Source organism: Zophobas morio, unplaced genomic scaffold, assembly GCF_036711695.1.
Source record: "Zophobas morio isolate AGI-343-1 ecotype UQ-CSIRO unplaced genomic scaffold, CSIRO_AGI_Zmor_V1 ptg000164l, whole genome shotgun sequence".
Taxonomy (NCBI): Eukaryota; Metazoa; Arthropoda; class Insecta; order Coleoptera; family Tenebrionidae; genus Zophobas; species Zophobas morio.
The window spans coordinates 65894-92986 of NW_026972268.1; the positions used below are offsets into that span (position 1 = coordinate 65894).

Here is a 27093-nt window from a genome sequence, read left to right on the forward strand (position 1 = left end):
GGGGTCTCTCTTCTAAATCAGCAAGGATCGAGGACGCTTTTTATAGCAAGGATAAGCACTGCTTTACCGACGCCGTGGCCTCTCAACTAACGTAAAAATTCAGTGGTTTTCTCAGGTAAATTATGTAGATATTTTTTTCTATGCTCTTGTAACGTCCAAACGTGAATTTCTTAGTTCTCGAAGGACACGACACAGCGACCCAGATGCTCATGACAATATGTATCTTATGCTTGAACCAACGGCTTAACGGCGATAGCGCCCTTGCTCTAAGCGCGATAAAATAAATTGCTGCACCTTTAACAAGCCGTCGTTTGTGCGCAACGATATACTATACTACGAAATACAGGTTGGGCCACTGTCCACAACTTTAACAGCAATGCCATTAGGCAAGCTAACCTGCTTTTAGCAGAAGAACTCAGACGTTAGGAAGGGGCGTTAAATACCGCAGTTAGCTGGTTGAAAGCTTAATTTGTAGTTCAAAAAACCGCTGAGATTAATCTTACGATAAATAACTTTATTTGTAAAGGACTAAACCCGTCTAAGAGCTTGAGTTCGAGTTGCTAACTCGATCGTGCACCAAAAAACTCCATTTACAGATAGATTCCTCTTGCTAGAGGCCATACAGTGGCAGAAGTTTGTCTAATATATTAAAAAACTACGATTTTATATTATACTGCCTGTAGGGTATATATATGTGTATTCGTTCAACGTAATCCACTTAGTTAACTTACGGACAAGCCTTTAAGATCATAATAAACGCCATGAGATTTCAGAGGCAGCTTTATAGACCAATGCAAAAAGTATTAGTAGTTTTGTTAAACGATACTCCCCTCATCACTCGGACTGAGACGCGTTTTTCCAAATTAGCCTGGCTACCTTTGACACGAACGTGGAGCCTTTAGCTAAATATTTCGCGTTACTTATTTCAGCTATAGATTTGTGGGAAACATAACCCCGTAAACAACTCAAAGCCGCCCACAGTAAATTTAGCACTAAATCGCGCTTGTGTTCTCACGACTTGAATTATAAAAAAATCTATATAAATAGTCAAGTGTTTATAAAAAGACTGGTGTGATATTTTAGATGAAGAAATTTGGGGGGGGATAATAATTAAATCAATAGTTTGTTAGCTAAATGTATAGCAGCGGTGAGGTTAATAACCAGTAAATTAAGATATAACTTACTATTTTAATATTTTAAACTTACGCCTTGAAATGGTTTTTAAATGAAAGAGTGCCATTTAATATTCAGTGCCCAACAGTGTAAAAATTTTAATAACTAAAATATTAACCGCTTTAACAGCAAAACATAAACCCTAAAAAAAAAAAGAGTCACAGTACAACTTTCGGAGATTCAAATGAATACCAACAAATTAATTGTAAAAAATCAGTGAACTGCGCTCAAATTTTTTTTTTAAAAAAAGGGGGCTACGGCCCTAAAAATTCTTTTTTATAATTAAGGCTTGCTAAAAATATTAAAGCTTAACTTAAGTATTTATTAAGACCGGCTAAATAGTTAATATGCCAGTCAAGTAGCATCACAAGTAATTTCCTCCTGCACTTCAGGCTTTAATAGTTGTTCTACACTATAGCTCAGAGAGGATTCATATACGCAAGCGATCGAAGTGTGGGAGATGCTCAGGCTTTGAGTGCTTAAAGCTGCTATACAGTTGCGAATGCGAGCTATAGTCTCCCGCTGTGCAGCGGAAAAGGACGGAAGATTAGGTTCCACGGCCGGCCCGGTGCTTTCATTACAAGGAATACTAATCCATATATAGCCGTTAACTCCCAGTATTGCCAGAACACCGCAAGGTAAAACAACGTAATGCGTTTTAGTCCTCTTGATAAGTGCTGGTTGCACCTTCAGAAAACTCCCGTGAGTAAGCTAAATTTGCAAAAAAAAAAAAAAAAAAAAGCAGTTGATAAGCGTTATCGTTAAAAAGATATAAACCCAGAGACGACCTTCTGACCGGTTTTAACTCTATGAAGGGACAAAGAACCGTCAATATGAGAAATACTCTGAACTTCAGCCCATATATTAGATTAATTAAAAAATAAATTAAAAAAATATAGAAGCCCCCCAAAATAGATAAAGTCAAGAATTAATCTCTTCCTATGAGTAAATAAAGATACTGCTAATAAATCTCCTTCCACAAAATATTCTCTCATTAAAAGTTCATCTGCAGCGGTCCTACGGCGCTGATAGTTAAAGGTAAAAATAGATCAAAAAATGTAGCCAAATTAAAAGGATAGTATTATATAAAAATTTCTTTACATAATATGTTAAAAAAATAATAATAAGGAGGTTAACTGTAACGTTTCCAGGAAGATTAACTGCGGAAAGTTGAAGTATCGAATCAACTCTAAGAGTTTTTTTTTAAAATAAGATAAATAATATTAAACGCAGTTACAACCTTGAGTTAGTATCAACCTTCCACTTTCGTTGTAAAACTTCTGTTACTCTTCCAACTACAATGTCACCAATCTCCCCGTTATATTTAGTTTTTAATGGGCGCACACAAACGAGTTTGTTCACTTTTTCTACCACTCCAGCAGTAGATGCAAAAAGCTTTTCACCCTCGGAATAAGTGCCGTGACCCCTAAAATTTGAAAAAAAAAATATGAGAGAATTGGAAACACATATTATTTATATATCACCGAATGCTCCCGAGCTCTGAAGCTACAACCTCCGCTGGAAGCACAACCGTCTTTATGCTGTGATAGAAGGTATTAGACTTCACCCCAGTTAGCCTAATATCGACTTTTAAAGACGTCATTTATAAATTACATGGGCAAAACGAAGCAGGTTAAATTTTGGTAACAGAACGAGCAGCCACACTTGCAAAAAATTTGTTAGTATAAACATTGCATATGATAACAGATTGCTACGCGAAGGCCGCGTGCATTACTAGGTCAAGCGTTTGCATTGCTTTCCTGCTCTCAGTTATTCGCAGGTAGTCTTGTTCTCAAAAAAAAAAAGATTTTTAAAAATTATAGCATCTCAATATTCCATGGGTTTTCCTCATTATCGAGAAAAAACCGAGGCAGTGTTCCTTTCTAATGTAAGGGAGCCTGGCTCTTTCTCGCATTGATTATGCTCATTTTTGGCACCAGCTAGCGCATGCGCCTACAGGTGCTGGCGTCGTAGCTCCAGCCTTTTCGATAAAGGGTGTCATGCATACATAGCACGAACAGGTTAAGATACAGCAGAGACCCTTAAGAGCTCCTGCGTCAAGAGCTAGTAACTGTGACAGCGCAACTTTTGTAAAAACCTTTAAAAAGTCTTCTCAACATAGTCCATTTTGTAGTCTATGTGTTATAAACTGGCTATGCTTATACCCGAAATGGAATCCAGCAACACATGTAGCTCCGTACAAACCGGTCCAGAACTATAACTTTCCAAAGTTTTTTTGTTTAATATGAGAATAAGTATGGCGATATTTGTTGAAGTTCTAAGGTAGTTACGGTATCTTCGATGGCATCAGATTAATGGCCATTACGCCTTGGAAGGAATAAAGCCTCACTGCAAAAAAAAAATTTATTTAAAACCTAAATCTTTACTGCCGTCGTAGCCTGTCACCAGAAGAAACCCATGCTGAAGGTAAGCAAGGAGAAGCGAGATGGTAAGCCAAAGTGTGGCCTTTATTCGTTGCATTCAGTAATAGTCATGTCCTTAAAAATGTGCCAATTTTTACTCGCTTAATAAAGTGCCAAAAAGATGGAAGGTTTTATCGACTACATCAAAGAAGCCCTACAGTTACGCCTCTCAGTTATTGTGGTGAAGAGCCATCAACTCTTTTCAAATGTTCTATTAATATGATTTAGCAATGATGAGACTTTTAGGCTGTGTCAGCGGCCCAGGATATGAAATGACAGTGTAGCTGAAGAGGGTAAACAGTTTTTATGTAAAATTGTGATTAAAAAAAACTTGTGTAGCTATTTGTCCTTATTTTCTAAAAGAATTTGCCTTTTTTCCCAAGAAACTGTTGGCGTGGTACTAAAAATTACAAAAATGTATTGGTACATTGGGAAACAGCATTTTCCCGTCAAAGATACTATTTTTGATGGGTTGTTAGCCTACGTCATAAAATTTTGTAAATATTGTCTATCTCTATGGTTGTTCTTGCAGGCAAAATTTCTACAGTATATTTTAAAACTTTTACATAGAGGTAATGCATGAAATTGGTCAAGTCATCATTGGGTTGTAAAAAATAATAAAGAATACCGATTTAGGCAAACAAAATCCAAATCTTGCTTTAAATTTTTTTTTTAGACAAATCCATTATAATAGGCTTGAGGATAGATATTGTTTAATTCATGAGTTTATTTTGCCCTTTAAAAAAAGTCCTTAGAGTCTTAGACAACAGAACCGTTTTTTTAAGTTATTAATTAGACTTGTAATACAATTATTGGGTTTCATATAAATATTTATTAGATAAGCTCTTTGATGCTGTGCCCCTAAAGAATAGTAGTATGCAAAGTATAACAAAGGACATAATTTATAATTAATTGGTCATTAAACACGGAAATGATGAATTTGTTTAACTAATTACTCCAGCGTTAACTATATTCTTTTTTTTTGACAACTCGAATGCTCTTTAATTTGAGCCCGTTCTAGTTGAATTTAATAAGATGCTAGGATGCTCTTCAGTCAGAGGCCTATTCGGGTTTCGGTTCAAACCCTTGCTAAACTTACTGAAACTTCAGTCTACATCTTTAGCCTTGTTTCTAATATCTTCTAGGAGTGGAGGTAGTTTCCACTTTTCTGTTTTCTAAAGTAACATTTTGATAATTAAGTCAACACATTAAGGTAGATAAGTTACACAGCCAAATAACTAATGGCAACTGTAAGGCACAAGTAACAACAGTATACAATACGTTAGTAGGATTTAAAAAGTATAAAGTGCTAAAAATATTAATAGTAGTAGTTCAACAAACTTAAAAATGAAAAATATATTTAATAAAATACTGGTCAAGCCGAAGAAAACTTGACACATAAAACCATAACCAAAAAAATTTAATAAAAACTATAGCCCCTTTAATAACAGAAGTAGAAAAGAGAATGCAACACAAAGAGTCGTTATGTGTCATAAGTTTGAAATATCTATATAATGAATAGATTCCGGCTCACATAATTTTTTTAACGTGGGATCTCCACTTATGATCAGCGAGCAGTCGCATTCATTTTTTTTCTCTGCGGTTTCGTTCTGGACACACCTCTATATCTGTACTTAAATACACAACTATATAGTATATTTTAAAGGCTTCAAGGTTAATATATCGGAGTTCAAAGGTTTATATACTATTTGAAAATTAGCCTCTTTAAGTTGCGAACAACTTAATAATACATTAAACTTACTAAATCAATTTTCATGGTTTCGTAATAGTTTAAATGATTTTTTATAACTTTACTTATATTGGTGATAAAATAAGTTTAAAAGAAATTGAAATTATGATAAATTTATTTTATGGTATACCTTATTACTCCATATAGCTCCCTACTAAAAAGACTGTTTAGAATAAGGGCTATTTGTAGTAAAATTAATTGAGTCAATTTATGCGAAACATTCGATGCAAAACAAGTTTTAATTAGATAGAAAATATTTAAGAAAGAAATTGTTAACAGGACAAAACAAACTTGAACCAAGATCTTGAAGATGTACAATATCTTAACGTTCCATGTACCTCTAAGCATTAAAAGGGTTAAACTTTGTAATTAAAACAAAAAGGCCACTGTAGAGAAAAATATTGTAAAAAATGTGGTGTTAAAGTTAAATAGTAATTTAAACAAAAAGCTGACAAAAAATGAAATGAAGACATAGTAGGTTAAGTAGATCAGCTTCGTTATCTAGCCTAAATCTGTTTATTACTTACCGGTTACAAACTTGAAGAAAGGAAGTAAAGTTAATCACCCCACCTATGTATCTAACAATATATTAAATACTAAAAAAATAACTTAATCCCTACCAATAATTTAAGAAATTATATAATTATTTAAATTAAAGTTTTGTTTCAATAGCAACAGATTGTGTCTCTTTACATACATCGTTATTTTTGAACCTTCCTTCACTTAGTTTAATGCTCAACTATAGCATTCTTTAAAGAGTTTTATTTAAGACTTACGCCGATATCTCCTTAAAATGGATCTTAAAATTTTTCACAACCGCGAAATCTTTCCCGAATATGTGGTTAGTAAGTGCATATAATATAGTGAAGGCTAAGATGTAATATTATGTATATAAGCTAGTCGCGGTTCGAGAGATCTTTTTCTATCGCCTAGTTGCTGGTGTACTGATTCTTGCGCTGAGTAGCGGCGGGGCTAATGAAATTTGTTATTAGGAAAGCTACCATATAATTGTTTAAATGTCTGTAAGATTAGATTAGCGCCTTCATATAAAATTATTTGTTTAAAATAAACTTAAGATTAATACGAGGGTTAAACTTTCTGTCCGTTAATATGCTATGATAAGCAGTTATCTTTACAACTGTAAAGATATAATAAGAAATATTATTTTCACAGCAATATGTTTTAAAGGATTTATTCATAATATAATTTAAGGAAAGAACGAAAAGAAGTGGTTTTAATTCTGTAAGGCAATACAAAAAATTATTAGTAAGAAAAAATTAGGTATAATAATTACATAAAGTACATAACGAGAACAGGAGCCAAAGAATACTGCGGAATTCAAGACAAGGATAGGGAGAAGAACTAGAACTCACAAAGGCGACCTTTGCTCAAGTGTATTCTTCGTCAATTTTCTTCAATAGGCGCACGTAACTACGTAAAGTGTTTGTTACACCGACAGTGTTCGAACTTGCGACATTCATTTTGAGGGTTTTTCCCACCAAGCCATATGTGGTATATCTTTACTGGTTAAAAATACGTAAAACCATCATATCGAAAAAGAGAGTCGCGTCGGTGGGAATCGAACCTACGACCTTAAGGATATAATAGGGTAAATACCTAAAATTATTATCCTAGGATCGAGAGTTTCGTCTTAGCTCAGCGGTTAAGAACATTGACGAGCATACTCAAGGTCGTGGGGTCGATTCCCACTACGCGACTCTCTTTTTTCGGACTTTGATGGTCGCGTATTTAACCTCGCCGTCATGAATTTTAATATCTCTCTTGAGGGATAAAGAACCCCTTACACTGTAAGAGAAATATGATTTTACTATATTGACTCCGTATTTTGTTAGAAAAATAAGTTAACTTAATAAAAAACTAAGCTAGTGTACGAGGTATGGTCCATAACTTCCCAGCTTAAGGATGTTAGAAACGAAATTAATTCAAAGTTCTATTATTATTCAATATAATCCCCTTGCTTTTTAATACGCTTTCGGTAAATTAACTTTTTTAAAGTTCCGTAAAAAATGTCATAAGTTTTGTCTTCATATGGGCATAAACAGCCAATTTTATTTCACTATCTTCGTTGAGAGGGATAGCCCCTGGGGGTCAGGTTTGGACTGTGAGGGGATGATTCAGATCAGTAGAGCCACACTCACGAATTGCAGCTTTAGCACCTGCAGCATTATGAATTGGGGCATTCACGTACAGAAGCCTAACCTTGACTAAGCATTCCACGCCGTTTTCCTTTTATGACATCACGTAGTTTATTAAACTCCCTTGGTACATCTCGTTAACGGGGTAAGGAACCCAGAAAATTGTGATCATCACTTTTTCTGGAGATGGAGGCCTTTTTGCTTTTCTTGGTGGCGGTTCAACCCCACGACCCCACTTTATTGATGGGTTAATACTAATCCGCCCCAGAAGAGGGCTTCCTGAGACAATAAGTTTAGCCTCGTTGCAGAGTAGAGGGTGACATGACCCGGCCAAAGATGAGTTTACATTTTAACAGTATTCCTTCTTCTCGACCCAGGTTTCGCCTCCAGACACAATGGGGTCAATTACTTCTTTCTCGTTATTTCCATAATTTCACGACAGCACTCCACACGTTGTTGTTTTTGAAGTGGGGTGAGAATTTTGGGCACCCTCCTTGCGCTTACTTTTGGCATAAGTAAAGGTAGGCGAAGATTTCGATAAACAGTTTTAAAAGATTGGTAAATCTTGCAATTTTTTTGGTCTTTAAATGGAGAACACCTAATACCACTTTATTTTCCGGAGTGACCACTTCTGATGACGACCTTGATGTGGATGGTTTTCTTCCTAAAAAGAAGAGCTTTTACCATTTTCTAACATTGTTTAATTTCTGTAGGGTTAACACCCATTTTAGTAAAAAACTTTAACACCGATCCCAAAGTTAAACATTTTTTTTAAAAATTCTTGATTTCACACCACTTAGTTGATTATTACTTTAAAGTTGAAAGAGATAAATGAATTAAAATTTTTCTCAAGCTAGTAAGATATAAATGTAGTTAAGTATTTATTAAAATGGTTGCCTATTTTTCAAATAGGGTAGCTGGGAATATATGGACCATACCAGGTATCTGTGCAACGTATCTGATTAGTGAAAATCACCTTTTTTGGGCCACTTTGAATTAATGTCCTATGGTTTTTAAATTTGTCCGTTAATAAAATTCTTTGTTGTTATAGAATTTTGAATTTTTCTTTTACAAATTTATATATTATTCTAGTTCAAATATTTAGTTTATTCTTATTGGTGTTAAGTTGTTGTTCTTCTGTAAAAAAGGATTTTGTTTTGAATATGTTTTTCTTAATTAGTGTTTTTTGGCATCCTACAGTAAGGGAACATCACGTTGTTAGTTTTCTGCTTAAAAGTGTGACTTACAATTATAAAACCATAGCTAAGATAACAAGTAATGAGAAGTGAAAGGGAGGAGACAGGGTCTCTAGCACCCAGACAAACTTTATGTTTTGAACTGCCCATCATGAAAGAAAGTGAAGGGGTATCAAATTCTAACAGAAGACAAGAGCGGAGCTTACAAGCTTCTATTACATGTTGAATTATTCGCAAATTAAGGCCCTTACCCTTGCTACTTCATTCTATGATTGTCTTAAGAAATGCATATTCGAATTTTGCAACATTTCTTCCAAGCGTAAGGAATTACTCAAATTCACGACTTTAAGCCACTATGACAGTAGTTTTGTTAAATTCTTATTGGAGTTTACGCTACATAACATATTAACGACGAGAAGTATGATGAGTTGCTGGTAGGCTTAAAATGCAACAAAAACTACAAGTTTATATATAAGGGATTATGATCAGAAAAATATGATAGCTTTTTATTTAAAGGAAAGGGGGACTTGCTATTTCATCCCTACCCTTTCTCTTCAATATTTTTTTTAAAAAGGAACAAATGTTAGTCGCACGTTATGCATCGTAAATTTCTCAAACTTTTATGCCCTTACGCCTACTTAATACTATATACGAAAACTAAAGCGAGAACGAGGTTGGTAATTATTAGGACTTGTTTCCTCAATAAACGATTGTCTGCTCCATTAAGGTGGGGCGCCCATTTTTTGCCTTAATGGGAAATTTAACAGTAATTACCGCCTAGGGGAGGGACTGTACACCTCGCTCTATTAAGACAATGAATAAGTAGAAGAGCGTGAAACGGTCGTCGAAGAATCTTTGATGAATAAGTTTTTCAACAATTCAGTACTATGACAAATGAGTGACCTAGTTTTCCCCCCAGCACCTTTTAAAAGAGTAAATACGCAAATCCATTATCCCGGGATTGAGAGTTGTTGGCATACTCCAGATCGTGGTTTCAATATCCTCCAACGTTACTCTCTTTCTCTAACTTTTTCGGCCGCGTATCAAATCTCGCCTTTATAATTTCTAATACTCTCGCACATCTTAAAGAGTTAACTTATTTTTCAAAAATGCGGTGTAATTTTCTTTGAACTCCTTTTCCAGGTCAAGGCAGCAGATAATAACATAGCATACTTTCACTGAGACCTCAAAAAAAAACCCTGCATTTATACCGGAAGTTCTATCATGCTTATTTTATGGGTTTCCAGAGATTTGGAAGTTTTTTTTTTATAATTTTGCGCACAAAAAATTCCAGCTGTTTGAATTTTTTGTTATAAGAGCTTGAGGAAAGAGGCGTAAATTACTCAATGCCAAGGTTTAACAGGCAATTTTCTAGTGCACGCTTGTGTGTGGAGTTCAGATGTAATGTAGCTAGGCTTTTTCCTGTTCGCTGAAATATATCTAGCGAGCAACGCAATAAAATTAACTGTACTCATTAAACTTCCTGCATTTCTATTTCTATTGGGGCCATAATTTATGTTTAAACAGAAATTTTTAATTTTTTAAATGTGTATATCCGTAAATTAGCTTTTTCAAGAGTTTTAGTGTGTTTCAGCCCCATTAGTAGTTTTGTAAATACGGCGATAAGTATAAATAGTATATTATGAATAAAGGTATTTTTTTAAAGCAACTCCAAAGCAGCTTTTAGTAATATTAATATGCTAGACCTTTTAATATAAAGCATAATATTTCACCAAGTCTTCCACTTCTTCCTTAGCTGTTAACCATCACTTAAACTTCATGCTTTAGTTTGATTTTTAAAATATTTTTAGAAGTCGTGTGTTTGAGCTGAGCCAGCTCATAGCAATGTATTAATTTATTTGCCTATGTTTGAAAATTATTGTATGAGTTCTTAATTAGTATATTTCATTGTGGTTTATAGTCAGAGATTAGTCCGGGAGAGAACACAATAGCATTAACTAAGCAACTGTTACCAAATTTTTATTACCTTTCGTAAAAAGTAAATTTATTTCAACTCTCTTGACGTCAGTATACTGTGCTTCCACATTTACAGCGGAGGAATTAACTGAGCATGGATGTTGCATGCAAGAGATTAAGTAAATTACAATTAGAGTTTGCTCTCGTCTCCATTAGTGGTAGGGGATTTAAGCTTAGGATTGGTGGCTCGTTTGTAGCCTACATTGGTTAATGTCGAATGTATAACTTTAGAAGTTACGATAAGTTTCTTTGGCTATTATGTTATTTCCCAATTTTTCTTTATTTTTTTGCATGTCTGTATACTAGATTACTTATACACTTTAAAAAAGAAGGTTTCGTTAGCCCCAATTATTACAGAGGTTGTAGAGTAAAATTCTCATAGAGCGGTATTATGATGATAACCATATTAGGAAAGTCTTTATATAAAGTCTAGCTTATTCTTTTAATCGTTAAAAAGCAATTTTTATTTTCAAGGCGCAATTTCTTTTTTTTTTCTGGCTAAGTTATACGTAATTAGGTGGGCATCATGAGTATATGTTAAATATTCTCCGACGTTAAAAATTGGACGCTCACCTTAAGGAGGCAAAAAATCATTTATTAAGGTGTCAAGCCCTAAAAAGTACAATGTTACTGAGAGATTGATCCAATTTGGTTTTCCACGTGACCCTTGCCAATTTGAAATATAATTTTTTCTGCCGTGCTTGTATAGATATCAAATTAATATTACTGATTAATTTATTAACGACCCAATCTTCCTGTGAATTTTTTTTTGAGGTTATTGTTGTATTTTCTTTGTTTAATTTGGTGTTTTTTATGTGTTTTCCGCTTATTACATTTTTTTATAATCGTTTTTTAGTACATAAATTTATGTGATTTCATTGTCTATTTCTTGTAAATGATAACTGTGGTTTTGTTGCCTAATTGTTTTGATATTATTTAAAATAAAAATATTTTGTTTAGTGGGTTGTGTTTTGTTATAATTTTAAAAAAAAAACAGTAGTATACACCGCCTTTGTCCCACGTGAAGGCTAAAAAACTTGGCTCTGCGAGGTTAAAGCTGGTAACTTCCTAGTTGTATATCAAAATATGTTGAATTATCCCGTTTTATTTCTTTGTTTAAGCTATAGCGCCCATTAACTTAAGAGTTGCAAAGAAATAGGCGAAATTAATATCTTTTAATAAATCGCTTTGCACTACACCCGAGAGAGCTTTCTCTCGTGCGCGCGTGTACCCTCGTATACCATATACTTATTGTTGGCATCTTTAACACTGACTCACATCCCCTTATCTACTCTTACGGGCGTTAACTTTCTCATCATGCGTGATGACCATATAAATTCACACTGTTAAGTTCTTATTAACTTTTTAAACTTTATAAATACTTAGCAACACATATAGTTGGTGTTGTTTATAAATTAATTTGCCTGTGCATGTTCTCATTTGCATATAAAAGTTTTTTTTGTATAATTCTACTGCTAGGAGTTATCTGTTGTGTATCATAATTGCAGCTAATAAATCTCCTTCGCAAGGCCCCCGCTTATATTAGACTTCGGCCTCTTGTGAACAGCTCTCTGGTGGTTTTGTGCAGAGTTTAAACTGCAAAGACCCCTGCATCAGAAAACCGCTTTTTTTAAAGTCTAAGCCGGTAACTCGGACGGAGCTTTCGTATACCTAACGAACATGGAGACATTTTATTTGCTAGATATCGCCATTCTGAAGGCTAGGGGCCGGTTCACATTGCTGCCACTTCCAATGCGACATTATCACATGCCTTTGCACTACCTCCCAACAACTCCCGCCCTATAGGACAGAAATTCTTCTACCCTCTTGGCGACGTTAAAATTTGATAGTTATGTGAGGCTGATTAATTAAGATATAACTGATATCTCTAAATAGTGCCATTAACTAAATGTCTATAAGCAGTAGACCCTAAAATCAATATAGAACTATAAAATAGCAACGAAAAGTTAAAAGTTTAAGGTTATTTAACTTTCTAATTTTATTTATTTACTATTAATGATAAGTGTAGGCCAATGGTATCTTGCGAAAAATATCTAAAGGGGTAATGGAAATTACCGATCTTCACTTCCCTGAAAGCCAGTAAAATTTATTTAAGAAACATGGCAAACAGTCTGTTTACAAACAAGGCATCAGTTCTTCTATAATTTTTTCCGCGAGTAAAACTTATCATTTAAGTTCTGAACTTACTCCGTATTAGATATCCTAGTGAAAATTAATTTAGTGGTTATAATATGGGCTGGGTCGTGCGAGGTTAAAATACGTAAATATCATCGATTAGTGAAGACTGCGCCGATGGGCACCAAACGAGAATTTATGCTTCTATTCGCTGGTTGCTGCCCCAATAAAATTTAATTTGTTAAATAGCGCTTTCTGCTGGCGTTTCTCTCATTTTCCCCTCGAGATAACCTTTTTACTCTACCTTTATCAAATATTAAGAATATGCTAACAAAGGCTAGTAATTTAAAGACAAGCGTAAACCCAGTTCAACTATACAGGTTAAAGTCTTAAGTATAGTTCCATGCTTAAACTTATTTGATATTAGAGCAAAATATCTTTTAAGGAAATTCACAGTTCTTCAAGTTCCAATTTTATCGGATAATTATGCTCATGTGCTGGTTGATAACAAAGCCCGGTGCATCCTAGCTGTGGATCCTGCCGATCCGGTGAATGTCCTTAAATCAGTTTATTCAAAATATGAAAAAAGTTTTGCTTTTACTTCCGTTTTACTCACCCACAAGGTTTTTTAGGAGAAATTAACTTTCAGCCCTTTTAAACTTCATACTTTCTAGCATTCTGATCACACTGCGGGTAACAAATATTTTTATAATCACTTTTCGAAGTTAGATATTATTGGTTCAAAGTATGAAATCTGCCCATACGCCACTAAGACGGTTAATCTTAGCTTAGCAAGACTATTAAATTATAGTTTTAAGGTCCTATAGGTTGGAGACGGCGATGTGTTACAGTTTGGGGAAGCTACTCTTCGGGTACTGCACGTACCAGGTCATACCAAGGGGCACTTAGCTTTTTTCGTAACAACTCCGTCTTCCTCGAATCCACCAAGTTTTATTAATAAATAATTAGCATAATTTTATGTTATATCATTGTTTCCTAGTCCTCTTCAGCGGAGATACCCTCTTCGTTGGAGGATGTGGTAAAATTTTCGAAGGAACAGCGAAAGATATGTACTACTCGGTAACCCTTATTTATAACAATTAAAAGTCTGTCTTCTGGTATACTTTCTCATTCTAACACGCGCTAACACTTTTTTAAACAAAATTAGCTCAAAATATTAACGAATTTACCACCGGAAACGCTTGTGTACTGCGGTCACGAGTATACACGTAAAACAGCAATACGTCTACCTTCAAGTTAATCTTCTAACAACTTTCAAAGTATCTAATTTAAGATTTGCCTTAACTGTGGAACCGAATAATGAGAAGTTAAAAAGTAAACTGAAATGGACCATCCAACAATTAAACAATCAAAGATCCACAGTCCCATCTACGATAGGCGAGGAGCTCGAATACAATCCTTTTTTAAGAGTAGAAGAAGAGGAAATAAAAGTGTCAACAGGTAAAAACTCACCAATAGAAGTTCTGGGTGAGCTAAGAGAAATGAAAAATAACTTTAAATAAAGAACTTTTAACTTTATACCTTCATAGAATAGAATAGGCAAAGTGCAAAGTTTAAAGATTTTAAGAATGAGACTTCAAAAACGTTTCAAACTACTTAAAGTTTAACTTTGACTGCTTTTAACCAGAGCAATAAGATAATCCGCAAACTCCGCAAACTCCGGATCTTTTAAAGCTTCCTTAATTAACTCGTTCGGTATCTCCTGACTGGAACTAAAAAGAAAATTCAACGCGCTTAAAATAGTCGTTTAGGCATATAACCTATTAATTTTCCGCACATACTCTTGAAGTTTTAAATTTTCAGAGAGCATAGTTTTCAATTTTTCATCATATTTAATATTAAGCAACCGAGAAAGAGGAATCTGAAACTCTTCGTCAATTCCTTCGTAAATAATATTATTAAAGGGGTCTGAGGTTTCTGGAACTAAGGCATCCGTTATAAAAGGTTTAACGTCGACTTGCGAGTTTTTATTCTGTTCAAGGTTAATAGCTTTTGAACTATTTCGAGGGCAACAAAGTTCCTCTAGTTATTTAAATTTGACATAACATTTTTAATGAAAATTAAATGAGTAAGCCTAACAAGTGTAACGTATCATAGTTACCTTGATGAAACTTGAAGCAACCCACAGAGCAACTATATAACATATAAAAGTAAAAAAGTTAAAGCCAGACATAATCCGAAAACTAATAACCAATATATCAATAGTGAAAAAGCTTTAAAAAATTTAGACGTACTATTTTATAAAACATTTAGGGCACTTATATTTACAATAGCTTTCTTTACAAATTTCACAAGTCACCATTTATTGTCGATAAGTGATATTAAGCGTACTCTAATTTACAGATGCAACACTTAAAGTTAACCCAACTCTCGGCACCGACTCTCCCCCGTGACGAGCGCAGAGGGAAAGACGGTTTTCCGCCCTCCTCTCATGTTCCCCTCCCCCACGTTTTTAGCCCTGCTTGCATATGCTAATAGCGAATAGCCGAAGATGAGGTGATCACTTAGAATCTTAGGCTTCACACTAGGTTGCTCTAGATGAAGAAATAACATCTTTTGTAACATGCCATTACTTTCCTTTCAGTTGGTGGGCTTACTAGAGAATTTATATATATTGTTACTTTATTTTATACCGTTGAGGGTCTTTTCAGGATGAGTCCGATATACTTTACGAAGAGGAGATTATAAAAAACAAATACAGCCCAAAAGTTTGGTTAAGGTATTTGGATTATAAAAAAGACTCTCCGCAATCTGTTAGAAACTTGGTATTATACATAAATGCTGTTTTGTTTTGTTTCTTTTTCTTTTTCTGGTAGTTTATTTTTTAGGTGAGTTAAGTTTATGATTTTAAACTTGTACTTGGAGTTAGAACTATTATTTATTTTGTTACTGTTATTGTTTCCTTTCCCTTTTTTTTGGTTATAAGCATTTTACTTTTATAAGATTTATGAAAGAGCTTTAAAGGAAATACCCGGATCTTACAAAGTTTGGTATGCTTATTTAAGGGAGAGGAGGGGGCTTGTTCGCTATAAATCACCCCTCGATCCCACCCTTGAAGATCTAAATAACGCCTATGAACGATGTTTAGTGTTTCTTCACAAGGTTATATAAAGTTATATGACTTTTATAAGTCCACTTAAATTTTTGGTTCCCTCTCACAGATGCCGAGGCTCTGGACCGAATACTTAACCTTCATGTCTGCACAGCACAAGATCACGAAAACTCGGCGCCTCTTCGATAGATGCCTCCGTGCTCTTCCTATTACTCAGGTCTATTGGTGTCTACGACTCTACAGTTTCCTGTTATAATTTTTCATTTACCTAGCACCATCGCATCTGGCCTCTTTATTTAAAGTTTGTAAGGCAGTACAACATTCCTGAAACTACTGTTCGTATATGCAGACGCTACCTTCAGGTTATTAATATGACTTGTTCTTCTTTTTTTCCTTTCTCTAGACTATTACGCTGCCAGTTGGAGCCGTACGACGTAGAAGACTACATTGACTACTTGAAGTCGGTCGGAAAGTTTGACGAGGCCGCTACCAGGCTGGCCACCGTTGTGAACGACGTACGACTGACTCCGCCAGCACCGAATAAGCAGCGTTAACGTCTCACTTTGTTTGTAAGGACCATTTTGCTTCAAAGAGAGGGAAGACACCTCACCAGTTTTGGACGGAGTTGTGCGAGCTTCTCTCTACCAATGCAGCCCATATCACCTCCCTTAAGGCAGAGCCCATCATCCGCTCCGGTACTAGCGCCCATTTTCTTCCACCGGAACGCTTAAACTACCACGTGGTTACAGGTCTTGTGCGTTTTACGGATATGGTTGGGCATCTCTGGGTGGCTCTTGCCGAGCACTTTACTCGCTTGAAGTTATTTGAAAAGGCTCGTGACATCTATGAGGAGGCGCTGTCATCCGTGATGACCGTGCGTGACTTTACTTTGGTACAGAGTTCTCTTATCGGCCCAATGGGGAACTCTGTTTACCTTTTGGTAGGTTTTTGATGCTTATTCGCAGTTTGAAGAGTTACTACTTCGGTCACTTTTTGAAAACTTGGGCCTAAGTCTTTTTTTAAAAAATGCATAACAGTTTGAGACTTATTGTTTCTAATGAAGACGAACAAGAACCTGTTGATGACGTGGACTTGGATTTAAAAGTTGCCCGTTTTGAAAATCTCATGGATCGAAGGCCCATATTGCTAAGCTCAGTGCTGTTACGCCAAAACCCTCATAACGTTAACGAATGGCTTAAGCGGGCCCTTTTATTTTCCAGCAATCCTCTTAAAGTACTCTTTTCTACGGCCTTTGCTCGCCCTTTTTAAAAGCTCTTCGTTTCAGGTCATCGAGACATACACTAAAGCAGTGCACACTGTCGACCCTCATAAGGCCACGGGCAAGCTGTGTGAGTTGTGGATCTCCTTCGCTGAGTTTTACGAAGGTGTAGCTATTACCTTTTTCGTTTTCATGCTGACTGACTCACTGCTCAAGAGCACGACCAATTGCATGAGGCTCGAGCAGTGTTTGACAAGGCGGTAACGCGTGCCTTTAAAAAATATGATGAACTAGCGACCGTCTGGTGCGAGTACGTCGAGATGGAGCTGAGAAACAAGGAGTTTAGGAGAGCCGTGAGCCTTATCAAGCAGGCTACAAACCAGCATGTGCGTCTGACACCGGGCGATCCTGTGAGTTCGTTACCTTATAATTAATGCGGGTTCTTAACGCGTCAACTATGTTTAGGCCAATTACGTACGCAGCCGTTTATATCGTTCTCTGAAAATATGGCAGCTCTACTTGGACTTGGAAGAATCGTTCGGGACCTTTGAGTCGGTAAAGTCTCTGTAAGTCTGCACACGGGGTAGAAGGGGGGTACTTGCAAGGCTGTAACTTATTTTGCTTACAGCTATTCCCGTGTGCTGAGCTTGAAGGTGGCCACACCGATTGTTGTTATAAACTTTGCCAAGTTTCTACAGGATCACAACTGTTACGAAGAATCGTTTAAAGTTTTCCGTTCCAAGCCGTTTCCCTTGTATGCGCTTCCATTTTTGCCCTTAAAAGGTTTATGAAAGAGGCGTCAGCTTGTTCAAGTGGCCACAAGTCTACGACTTATACCTATATTACATCCAGGACTTCCTGCAGAGACATGTTTCATGCATATTACTCATGCTTTGCCTTAGTAACTGATGAAACTTAGGGTAAGGAACTTGGAGGGAGTATGCTGGAGAGAGCACGCGATATCTTTGAGCAGGCGCTTGAGGCGTGCCCCAGTGACTACGCAAAAGTTAGTGTCCGTGGAGTTAGCTTTTTTAGATTTGGTTTTACTCTACAAATAGACGCTGTTTCTGATGTACGCCCAAATGGAAGAGGACCACGGACTGGCCCGAAGAGCGATGAATATTTACGAGCGAGCTGTCGCAAAATCTTGCGATACGGACAAGCTCGAGCTCTTCCGCGTTTACATCAAGCGTGCTGGTTGGTTCCCTTGTTCGCTTGCATACGGGTGGCTCTCAAGCATCTTTTGCCGACAATGTAGCTTCTTTATACGGGGTGACCAGGACCAGAGAAATATACGAAAAGGCATTGGAGGATCTGGGCGACAAGGACGCCACGACCATGTGCCTTGAGTTTGCTGCTCTGGAAGTAAAGCTTGGTAATGCCCGTGGTACTGGCTCTCGCGTGTTGACCCGAGACTGTTCATTCGACAGGCGAGGTCGATAGGGCTCGGGCCGTCTACAGCTACGGCTCCCAGTTCAACGACCCGCGCACGAGCCTCCAGTTTTGGAAGGTTGTGGCATGTAGCACTTTGTGGGTGCTTGATGCTTAAATACTTTTTACTTTGTGAGGCGTGGAACGACTTTGAGGTGAACCACGGGAACGAAGCCACGTTTAGAGACATGCTAAGGCTGAAAAGGAGCGTGCAGGCGTCTTACAGTACAAGAGTGGTACATGTTGTATAATGAATTTATATGAAAGAAAGGTTCACGGTTTGTTGGCCCCCAGAGCGTAGAACATGCGCTGGAGATCGCTAAATTTTTGGCAGCCAATAGCGAGCACTCAACAACTTTTGTCTCTGTTCCGTCGCAAGAACAAGAGATTGCTGCCTCCCGCTCTCAGAAAATCATAAGCTTCGTAGCGTATGCGCTTGCTTGACCCTGCCTTGGTTGGTGCCTTGATGCTGCCCTTCCTCTGAATAGGTCAGAGTGCCAGGCCCACTCCGAAATACAACTTTCAGATTCGGACTCGGAAGAGGCTGATAAAGTTGAACAAGGTAAAGCGAGCGGCCTTTTTTCGCAGAATTTCGTTAGCATTATTTTTATCAGTGGAAATTGTGCAGAAAGACGTGCCCAATGCCATATTCGGAAGCTATACCACGTGAAAGTTATAACTTTATTGGTACAATTACTTGCGTTGGGCATCTTTTTAAAAAGTGTTTAAGTAATAACTTCGACCACAATAAATTTGCTTGTTGATAATTTTACTTTAAGCGTGGACCCTGTCTGTACTGGGCTGGCATCGTCTAGGCATGCGATTCCAGCCGCTGTGGATGATTCTAGCGTAACGGGCGGGGCTATAACTCCCACCACCGCCTCCTACACGACCTTTGGTACACTTTAGGCGATCTCGGTGAACTTTTTGGTTGACGCTATGCAACCCGAAAGTGTCTTTGTCGTGGCGCCTTTCTGCTCGGCGGCTGAGAGGGCCACTCTGACTTAAAATAGTTGAGATGTCGGCGGAGGTAAGCAGCGAGAGAGGGCCTATCAGGGCTAAGGGATACTTGTCACAAAATAACGACGGATCGTCATAGGCTGGGGCAACTTTGTTAATGCCCACGTGGCCATGAGTATCTGTGTCTTCGCCGGTGGTCGTCTGCACGGCCAAATCCTGCGGATTCCGGAACAACCAGTTCAACCTGTCTGGCAAGCAAATTAACTAACGCCAGACTTAGCGGCCCACGCAAGATTCACCGCTCAAATTCAAATTCCGAGTTGAATATCAAAGGCTCGGTTCGCGGAGGTCTTCTGCGAAGGAAAATTCTCATGTTGTTGCTACTCGCGTGGTCCCTGCGGAAAGTCTTCTGAAAGTACTTCCGTGCCTGTTCGTACCACTGGTCCTCTCCAGGCTTCATGTACTGAGGGTTCCGCGTAACTGCTCCCTTACAAAGGAAGTCATAGCGCCTTTTCGTTAGAAAAAATGCAATAATTACTACAAGTAGGTTTGTCTTTGAGAAAACTACATTGAAAGTTTCTAAGAGCTCCGCGGGTCTCGGTACACTTGTTATTAACAGAAAAGCTTTTATTATTATGGAATGTTGGTGGTGTCGGCGACCGTAGGGTCTCTTCGCTGTCGAGGTCTGCAGCACCATAGCAGTTATTTTCCTAAACACGCTATTTACACTCAGTTTTTTAAAGGTTTACAAGCACAATAAAATATTTTTGTGACTATGAAAAACAAACGTAAGAATTTTAGGTTATAATATACACATTTAAAAGAAACTGGAGTTTGCCTTTTTTTTACGATACCATTTTAATTATAAATAGAAAGACCGCATAGGCAGAAAAACTTAAAAGAATGTATAGAACCAAAAATTCCGGTACTAATTTTTTAAAAAATAGCCGTAACTTCTTGCGCTAATACGCACTCAGATTTACCATAATTTCAGGGTACATTTCCTCATTAACGTTCAATTTTTTAAAATCTTCTCCTAAGTAATTTAATTAATTAAAAGTTAAAAAATAAATTATAAGGGTCTTTAAAGTAAACCTTCAGAGACTTTTACATCATAAAAAGATGGTCTCGAAGTGATGGAGATAGATTGATCTCCCTTTCAAAGCATTTAACTATTAAAAAAACATTAGAAATCCGAAAGACAACTAATAAGTTATAGTATGAAAGGAAAATAACACAGCAAATACCAACAAATTTGTAGTATGCTAACCATTTTTTAAGGTAACTGAGCTATTTTCCGAATTAATCGCGCACAAAAACCCGTCATACTTTTTGTCGTCTTTAGTAAATATCGAAACTTTATGACCCAGAAGGGGTGTTTTGTGGGTTATAACTAAATGGGGTACACCCTCCGGTGGGAAAAACAAAGAGAAATTGCTATGCAGTAGCTCTTAGCAAGATATCCAAATGTATATTGGGTCCCGTTGTCGGAAACAGCCAGTGGGCATAAATAATGGAATTATCTTAACTCTAAGTTTACTACCGCATGGGTTCACAAACGCGTCGTCCTATTCAGCAAAAGTATTTGAAACTTCACACGGTGAACAAAGATAGAAGATTTGCGTGTTGAACTACGATGATAAATTTAACTTCTGCCCGTCTTCTGTCTGTATTAAGCCCATCAGCAAACCATTAATGCCATTTGTTCTTGATGCACTCCCTACACCTTTAGCTCTTCAGCGTTCTATGCGAGGTTGTAACTACAAAACACTACTCAGAACAGCCACGCCGATTGGAAGTCTTAGATCCACCCAGCCACCTGTGCACGTGGCGAGGAAGACGGCCATAATGGACGTATTAGATGTCGCCCTCTAAAAAGAATGCATATCTTTTAATGGCTAATGAGTTGATGAATGAACCGTTGTAGTGTCACTTGCGCGCTCTTCTCTAACAGGGCGACAGAAAGAAGACATGCTTCCAGTGTTTCTTCTTTAAAAGTGCAATTTACGAAATTACTATAAAAAGCCGCCTCCCTCCTCCTGAAATATTTGACAACGTCTACTCTACTAAATAATGCTGTTGCCGACTTAAAAAGTGCCGTAACAAAGGCTCACATCAACGCACTGGCGGCATGCGAATTTACACACTGCATTAAGGCCTCTTAGAGAGTCAATACTGCTAATATTCAAATGTTGGTATTCGTCCCTGTGGCCATGAACTTTTAAAGGCTGGGAACTGTCGACCCTCAGAACTTATCAACGAAGCATGGTAACTGTTTATAACAGACTGTTGGTAATAATTTCCTTGGGGTTAAGATACAATTTAAGGTAGAGTACGATAGCCTACTTTTTTTGTATTCAGCTAAAGCGAAGGGGAGCTTAACAATCTCGATTAAGATGGCACAGTGATGTAAGCTTGCTTCTTCGGCTATCATCTAACGATCCTTTCCAGTCAACTGTGAAGGTTTGTCTCCGAGTGGTAGATTTAACCGAGTACACTCTTTGGACTTCCGTTGTAAACATACGTAAAAAGTATGAAAGGAGACAACTAAAACTTCCTATCTACTGGCGTGCTGCGGTACGCTAAATACTCGATTCCGCGGGTAATGTGGGGTATTGTACCTAGACCTATATCTTTTCGGTTGCTATATGAGATGAGCATTCTTTCTGGGTTGGCTTCGAGCCTTATACTTAGGTTATTAAAGATCGTACGTGCTGAAAAAGATTGAACCTTTAAAATTCAGTAGCTCTGCTGATAGTAATTACTGTCTAACTGCTAGGAGGTGTCTTTGTTTGGTATTATTTTAGGGTCCAGCGGATCTATTCGACTAACTTTAAATTGGTTTAAGTGGCTAAGTATGCTAACTAGTCGACTCTTACAAAAAATTGACGAAATTTCTCAAAATACTACTGGAATGGAAATAAGTTTTGGGTGAAGATTATGCATTGTGTTAAAGAAGTCATGAAAGAATTGATGTTATATATCTTATAACGCCAAAACGCTTACATCGGCACATCAAGAAAAAGTTGATAACGTTGTTAAACTGCACTGCTAATGGAGGATCAAACTGGCAACTGTCAAAGGTGGTTACAACGGCCGCGCTACTTCTTGGAATTTGTTAGGCTAGACAGAAATCGCGAACTTACAAATTATTCCCTCTGCACAACGGTGGCTGTGTAGTCGAAAGCTATGAAGACAACACGAAACTCCATGCCGGGCATCTTGCTTCCTAGCACTGGCTATCTACCTCTTCAACCCTTAGTTAAGAAGACAAAAAGACCAACTGCTACCACAATAATGTCCTCTCTTTAAGTTCGAAACAACAAACTTCTTCGCCTATTAACAAATCGCGACTATATGTCCGCTATGATACACTGCACCGCGAACCACAACTTGAGCAGCTGATTAAAAATTTTAAAAGAATTTCCGTCGCCCTTTACGAACAATTAGCTGGACATAGTAATAGTTTTTTAGCAGAAAACATAAAAATTACAGTGGCGCACATTGCTGCCCCTTAAGTGAAACACCTGGGAATAATTCAATGTTAAGTTGAGAGTTTAAATGGAATGCGAAGGTATAATACAAAAGCTTGTCCTTTTTTAGTGGTAACAAGGATTATGGGTTAGGTTGAACTAGTTAACACGACCGAGCTTTAGGAAACACCTGTTACAAGTAAATAAACTGATTATTGTATTTCCCAAATTGTTTATGATAACATGCGTACTTCTGATTTATTTAAAGCTTACTTCTTAAAGCTAAAAGACTGTGGCTTAGTAATTCTAATACATTGTTCTGCTTTAAATGTCCGTGGTTTCAATTGTTACTACTCCAAATTTAAAAATCTGATCTGTTCCAATCCGTGCACATTCTGGGTTTATTCGCATTTTAACTTCCATCTTGTTTTAAACTTCCTTTTTTTTACTTATAAAAAAAAATATCTATCCTTACTAGGAAAGCCTTCTGTTGTTTGTTTTTTTTGTAACAGAACATGGCTTAGCTTTTACCAAAGAAGTAGGGAGGAACAAAATTTGTTACAATCCTTTGTAAAAATTGGTAATAGGGCTAGAAGAGAAAGACTAAAAATAAGAGCGCAATTGCACTACTAAAGCTTACTAAATAACTGGCCACGCTACACTATTAAATGCTTCTGCTTCCTATTCCCTTACTACGGGTGTACACCCTTAAACGGGGGGTATAGTAAATGTTATAGTCTGATAATCAGTCGACTTTATTTCTATCTTCGTATAATTGGATTATTTGCATGTGTTGTAATTTAGAAAAATAGTGGTAAAGAAAAGTAAATGCAAATATGCATATGAATTATTATTATTAATGGTGTCTACTTGGGCTCATGCTCGTTATACTTTCAAGGTAACTTCTTTATTATGAAAAAGTTTAACGCGACGTTGCTTCCATAACCAATATAAACATAATAACCAGGGTGAAAGAGAAATGAACAGTCATCGTTAATTTTTTACACTGAGAGTACTAAAAGGTTTAATGACACATGATAGAAAATTTAAGATAGAAATGACGCAAAAACGAAGGGTCTCTATATCTTAGCTGTGATTTTCGATGCGATTATTTAAAATAACCTATATAATTTTATATTTTAACTTTTCAGAGCACTGTAGCACAAGTGAACAATCTAGTAAAACGCCCAAAAAAGTAGTTCGTAAGAAAATAGGGACTGGTTCGGCTACATCGGTTGCGGACACCATTTATATGAACAAATTTAGAGAGGTACTGCGAGAAGCCGCAAATCTCTTAGTTTTGTTAATAGCATAAGCTATGTGTATACTTCAACTCATTTTCTCTTCAATATAATACCGACTCGAGGGACGTTCTCTTCGTTAACTTTGAGACCTTCTGATTAGCTACCTAAAGAGTCCTTATCTATGTCACATTTATTTTTAGGTTCCATTTTTAATAACATCTTCAGTCACTTGTTTGGAAGGAAAACTAAAAAACTTGAAAAAAAAAAAATTAAAACAATGCAAATTTATCTGCAAATAATGTTATTATATTGTTACTATTATTAGGTAGTCTGCCTTATAGATTGAAAAAAGCACTAGAGAAAATACAGTGCCATGAGAAGGCACAGTATATATCGGATAAATCGGTAACCCATTTTTTGAGGATTTGTTAACTGAATCTAACTATAGACACGGAAGACTCGAGAAGACATAATTAATAGCACTAACAACTAAGAAGGCTAGAACAAAAGATGGGAGTTATTTTATTTAATTTTATTTATTTTTTAATGAGTTTTGGAGATGCTCGGTAATAACTAGCGAAGACTGCTTGATCTCGCAAAATTATATTATTAAGCTGATCTTATAAAGTTCGGTAGGTCATCTCACAATAAACATTTTAAATATGTGTATTAAGGTATAAAAAACTGTAATTGTGCGCTTAAAGCCCATGGCGTGACTTTTGAAAGCTTGAGCCTTTCCAGGGTTCGTATGTAAGTTCTTGAAAGTACTGGTGGTTTGGGTGCCTAATTACAGGTTCAAAAGAAAACTGAAGTTGCATTTAGGAAAAAGACTAAGTCGTTTCAAACCCAGGTCGTCATGTAACATATTCGCACGGAATAGGATGCGCCCGTCATTAGGCGCGGGAGCTTGATTTGCCGTGTCTAGAGGGGTGTAACCTTCAACGGTTTTTCTTATGTCCAAGCAACAGATGCGTAGTCCATTACAGGGCGCACGCATACTTTATATAGGCGCAGTTTATTGTGCACATTGTAATTTGTTCGCGTGCAATGGGTAGAGAGCGTGAATTACTGCTTTGACCTTAATCGTGACAAACTCAACGTGTTGCTTCCCAGCAAATCGCTTATCGATAACAACGCCCAAGTATTTGATCTAAGATCCCCATGGGATACAAACACCGAGAATTAGAGGCGGGGGTAGCGCGAGTCATCTTCTTGAGATAAGGGTCACTTTGCTCTTCGTTCCGTTAAGGACTTTTCCCCACTGCCGACCCCAGTTGGTAAATGTTTTTAAATAACGCTGAAGGTGTTACCGTAATAATGAGGGGCTTCTATGAAAACGCGTAAATTGCAGTGTCATCCGCATAGAGAGCAACGCGGGTTGAGAGTTCGCAGGGGATGAAATATCTCGCGTGTATAGCGCGAAGGGTAGGGGTGAAAGCAGAGAACCATGTGGAATACCAGCTGTCAGTCGACGGTATGGTGACAGTGCAGCCCCAACCTCCACTCGAAAGGTGCGTCCTTATAGAAACGACGCAAATGTGCTTTAGAGGGCTAACGGAGCACCTAATGTGCCTAGGCGACCCTCGTGAGCCATACGCGGGCAAAGGCCTTTTGCAACATCGAGAACTACGACACCCGTGGATTACTTAGAATTGAAGTCCTGAGTTGTCCACTCAATAAAGAGCAAAAGTTTCGGAATGCAAATTGGATTTCTGGAAGAGCTTTGTGTGTCTCTTCAAACTCTTTCAGCCTGTGTAGCCCCACCGCCTAGAAATGGTTTTGCCGATCGCTGAAGGAAGGGCAACGGAGCGATATTTGCTGGAGTCCGCTGTAGCCTGCGGAGTCTTAGGTAGTATCAGGACAGTGGCCGTTTTCAAAACAGGAGATAGTTAATCGCTTCCTGCGGCAGCCTTTTAAGCATTTCGTTGGTAATGCCGTCGGGGCGGAGTGCTTTCCGTCGGGAAAGTGCAGAAACTATATCAGTGATTACACCGGGTGTGCTCGATTTAATAAGTTCGTCAACAATGGTCTGGTTATCCAATTATAGGCAGTTAAGCCCTTTTATACCTTTACAAAAGTTTAAAAAAGAAGTTCTATTTATGTTTATTTGTTTAGATTAAGTTTAAGGTTCTTAGAATAAGCATGTTTTATTTGGTTAAATGATACATTAGAGGCATTAATTACCATACTTGTATATAGTAATATTTTTAACATAGTCTCTGCCAAACTGATTAAGGATGCGTTTATTTCTTAAGTATTAGTTTCATATTTTTAATTGGTCTATCTTTCAAGTATTATTTTTGCGTAGTTTATAATTGTTTAAATGTATGTGTAAATTTAATATAATTTAATTATTACGTCTACATGCGTTGTCAAACGGTCTTTTTTTTTTTCCAGTACATATCTCTAGTTACGTGTTTAATTATATTCATAATTTGTAAAAAGAGAAGAAAAAGTTTGTTAAATAACCTTATTTAGTTTGTTAATAATATCGTTCCATTATTTTTCCAAAAGGGTAAATGAAATTTAGAGGAGGATAACCACTTAAAAAAGTAGGAAAGTAAACTTATATAGAATTGACTACTTTACAGCAAACAAAAAAAATTTCAATTTTCTGTGAAACTTGATAATCTTAGTAATTCGCAGGAACTAAAACGCTTTAAACTCTAAATTTCGTTCTTCTACCTTGTGCTCACACCATGTGAATTAGGCACGTGTCATAGCACACGGCGACTTTCCCATTATTAGTTATTTACTTTTCACTCTCCCTGAAGGTTTGAGTACAAGAAAGGTAAGCCCCTCGCTCCTCTCCTTTTTTTCCATTCAATATATTATTCACTCCCTCTGCCTAACTCTTGTCGAAGTTAGACTCAATGTTTCCA

The 27093-nt window shown here is 37.0% G+C and overlaps 4 protein-coding genes across 5 annotated transcripts; 2 read left to right on the plus strand and 2 right to left on the minus strand.

Moving 5' to 3' along the window:
* Positions 1-834: 834 nt before the first annotated feature.
* On the minus strand, positions 835-3496 carry LOC135145605 (exosome complex component RRP4-like). Its single transcript, XM_064077722.1, has 12 exons — positions 3465-3496; positions 3324-3388; positions 3182-3258; positions 3040-3126; positions 2788-2837; positions 2658-2714; positions 2414-2599; positions 2311-2362; positions 2132-2198; positions 1962-2029; positions 1542-1884; positions 835-929 (listed from the first exon to the last, which is right to left on the minus strand). Exons 1-12 carry the CDS (start codon positions 3494-3496, stop codon positions 835-837), a joined length of 1179 nt encoding a protein of 392 aa, XP_063933792.1.
* Positions 3497-13086: 9590 nt separating this feature from the next.
* Positions 13087-14334, plus strand: LOC135145606 (uncharacterized). The gene is made up of 7 exons (XM_064077723.1): positions 13087-13191; positions 13239-13434; positions 13486-13587; positions 13639-13759; positions 13812-13891; positions 13980-14040; positions 14093-14334. The coding sequence occupies exons 1-7, from the start codon at positions 13136-13138 to the stop codon at positions 14332-14334; spliced, it is 858 nt and encodes a 285-aa protein (XP_063933793.1). The 5' UTR covers positions 13087-13135.
* Positions 13885-15397, minus strand: LOC135145607 (uncharacterized). The gene is made up of 8 exons (XM_064077724.1): positions 15337-15397; positions 15196-15271; positions 14934-14965; positions 14593-14854; positions 14354-14544; positions 14285-14304; positions 14153-14230; positions 13885-14095 (listed from the first exon to the last, which is right to left on the minus strand). Exons 1-5 carry the CDS (start codon positions 15395-15397, stop codon positions 14436-14438), a joined length of 540 nt encoding a protein of 179 aa, XP_063933794.1. The 3' UTR covers positions 13885-14095; positions 14153-14230; positions 14285-14304; positions 14354-14435.
* Positions 15347-19352, plus strand: LOC135145596 (pre-mRNA-splicing factor syf1 homolog). 2 transcript variants are annotated; one of them, XM_064077712.1, is made up of 24 exons: positions 15347-15419; positions 15484-15597; positions 15776-15934; positions 15994-16101; positions 16157-16246; positions 16304-16399; positions 16459-16579; positions 16634-16776; positions 16829-16895; positions 16948-17117; positions 17170-17269; positions 17320-17513; positions 17569-17669; positions 17732-17831; positions 17887-17973; positions 18023-18109; positions 18162-18300; positions 18362-18478; positions 18534-18613; positions 18672-18770; positions 18829-18962; positions 19023-19096; positions 19149-19221; positions 19314-19352. In XM_064077712.1, exons 1-23 carry the CDS (start codon positions 15396-15398, stop codon positions 19202-19204), a joined length of 2460 nt encoding a protein of 819 aa, XP_063933782.1. In that variant the 5' UTR covers positions 15347-15395; the 3' UTR covers positions 19205-19221; positions 19314-19352. The 2 variants fall into 2 exon arrangements, with proteins under 2 accessions (XP_063933782.1, XP_063933781.1); XM_064077711.1 differs by lacking the exon at positions 19314-19352 and having other exon boundaries at positions 19149-19269.
* The last annotated feature ends 7741 nt before the right edge of the window (positions 19353-27093 follow it).

Coding starts and splice junctions, on each gene's coding strand:
- LOC135145605 (XM_064077722.1), bottom strand. CDS start 3,496: ATGGCCATTAATCTGATGCCATCGAAGATACC. Junction 2,838..3,039: donor TAGAAAGGAACACTGCCTCG/GTTTTTTCTCGA, acceptor ATTTTTTGCAAG/TGTGGCTGCTCGTTCTGTTA. Junction 2,715..2,787: donor ACCTGCTTCGTTTTGCCCAT/GTAATTTATAAA, acceptor CTTCTATCACAG/CATAAAGACGGTTGTGCTTC.
- LOC135145606 (XM_064077723.1), top strand. CDS start 13,136: ATGCTAACAAAGGCTAGTAATTTAAAGACAAGCGTAAACCCAGTTCAA. Junction 13,192..13,238: donor AACCCAGTTCAACTATACAG/GTTAAAGTCTTA, acceptor ATTTGATATTAG/AGCAAAATATCTTTTAAGGA. Junction 14,041..14,092: donor CTGCGGTCACGAGTATACAC/GTAAAACAGCAA, acceptor CAACTTTCAAAG/TATCTAATTTAAGATTTGCC.
- LOC135145596 (XM_064077712.1), top strand. CDS start 15,396: ATGCCATTACTTTCCTTTCAGTTG. Junction 16,102..16,156: donor GTGCTCTTCCTATTACTCAG/GTCTATTGGTGT, acceptor TCATTTACCTAG/CACCATCGCATCTGGCCTCT. Junction 17,832..17,886: donor GTTACGAAGAATCGTTTAAA/GTTTTCCGTTCC, acceptor TGCCCTTAAAAG/GTTTATGAAAGAGGCGTCAG.
- LOC135145607 (XM_064077724.1), bottom strand. CDS start 15,397: ATGTTACAAAAGATGTTATTTCTTCATCTAGAGCAACCTAGTGTGAAG. Junction 14,855..14,933: donor TTGCTTCAAGTTTCATCAAG/GTAACTATGATA, acceptor TTAAATAACTAG/AGGAACTTTGTTGCCCTCGA. Junction 14,545..14,592: donor TATGTGCGGAAAATTAATAG/GTTATATGCCTA, acceptor TTTTCTTTTTAG/TTCCAGTCAGGAGATACCGA.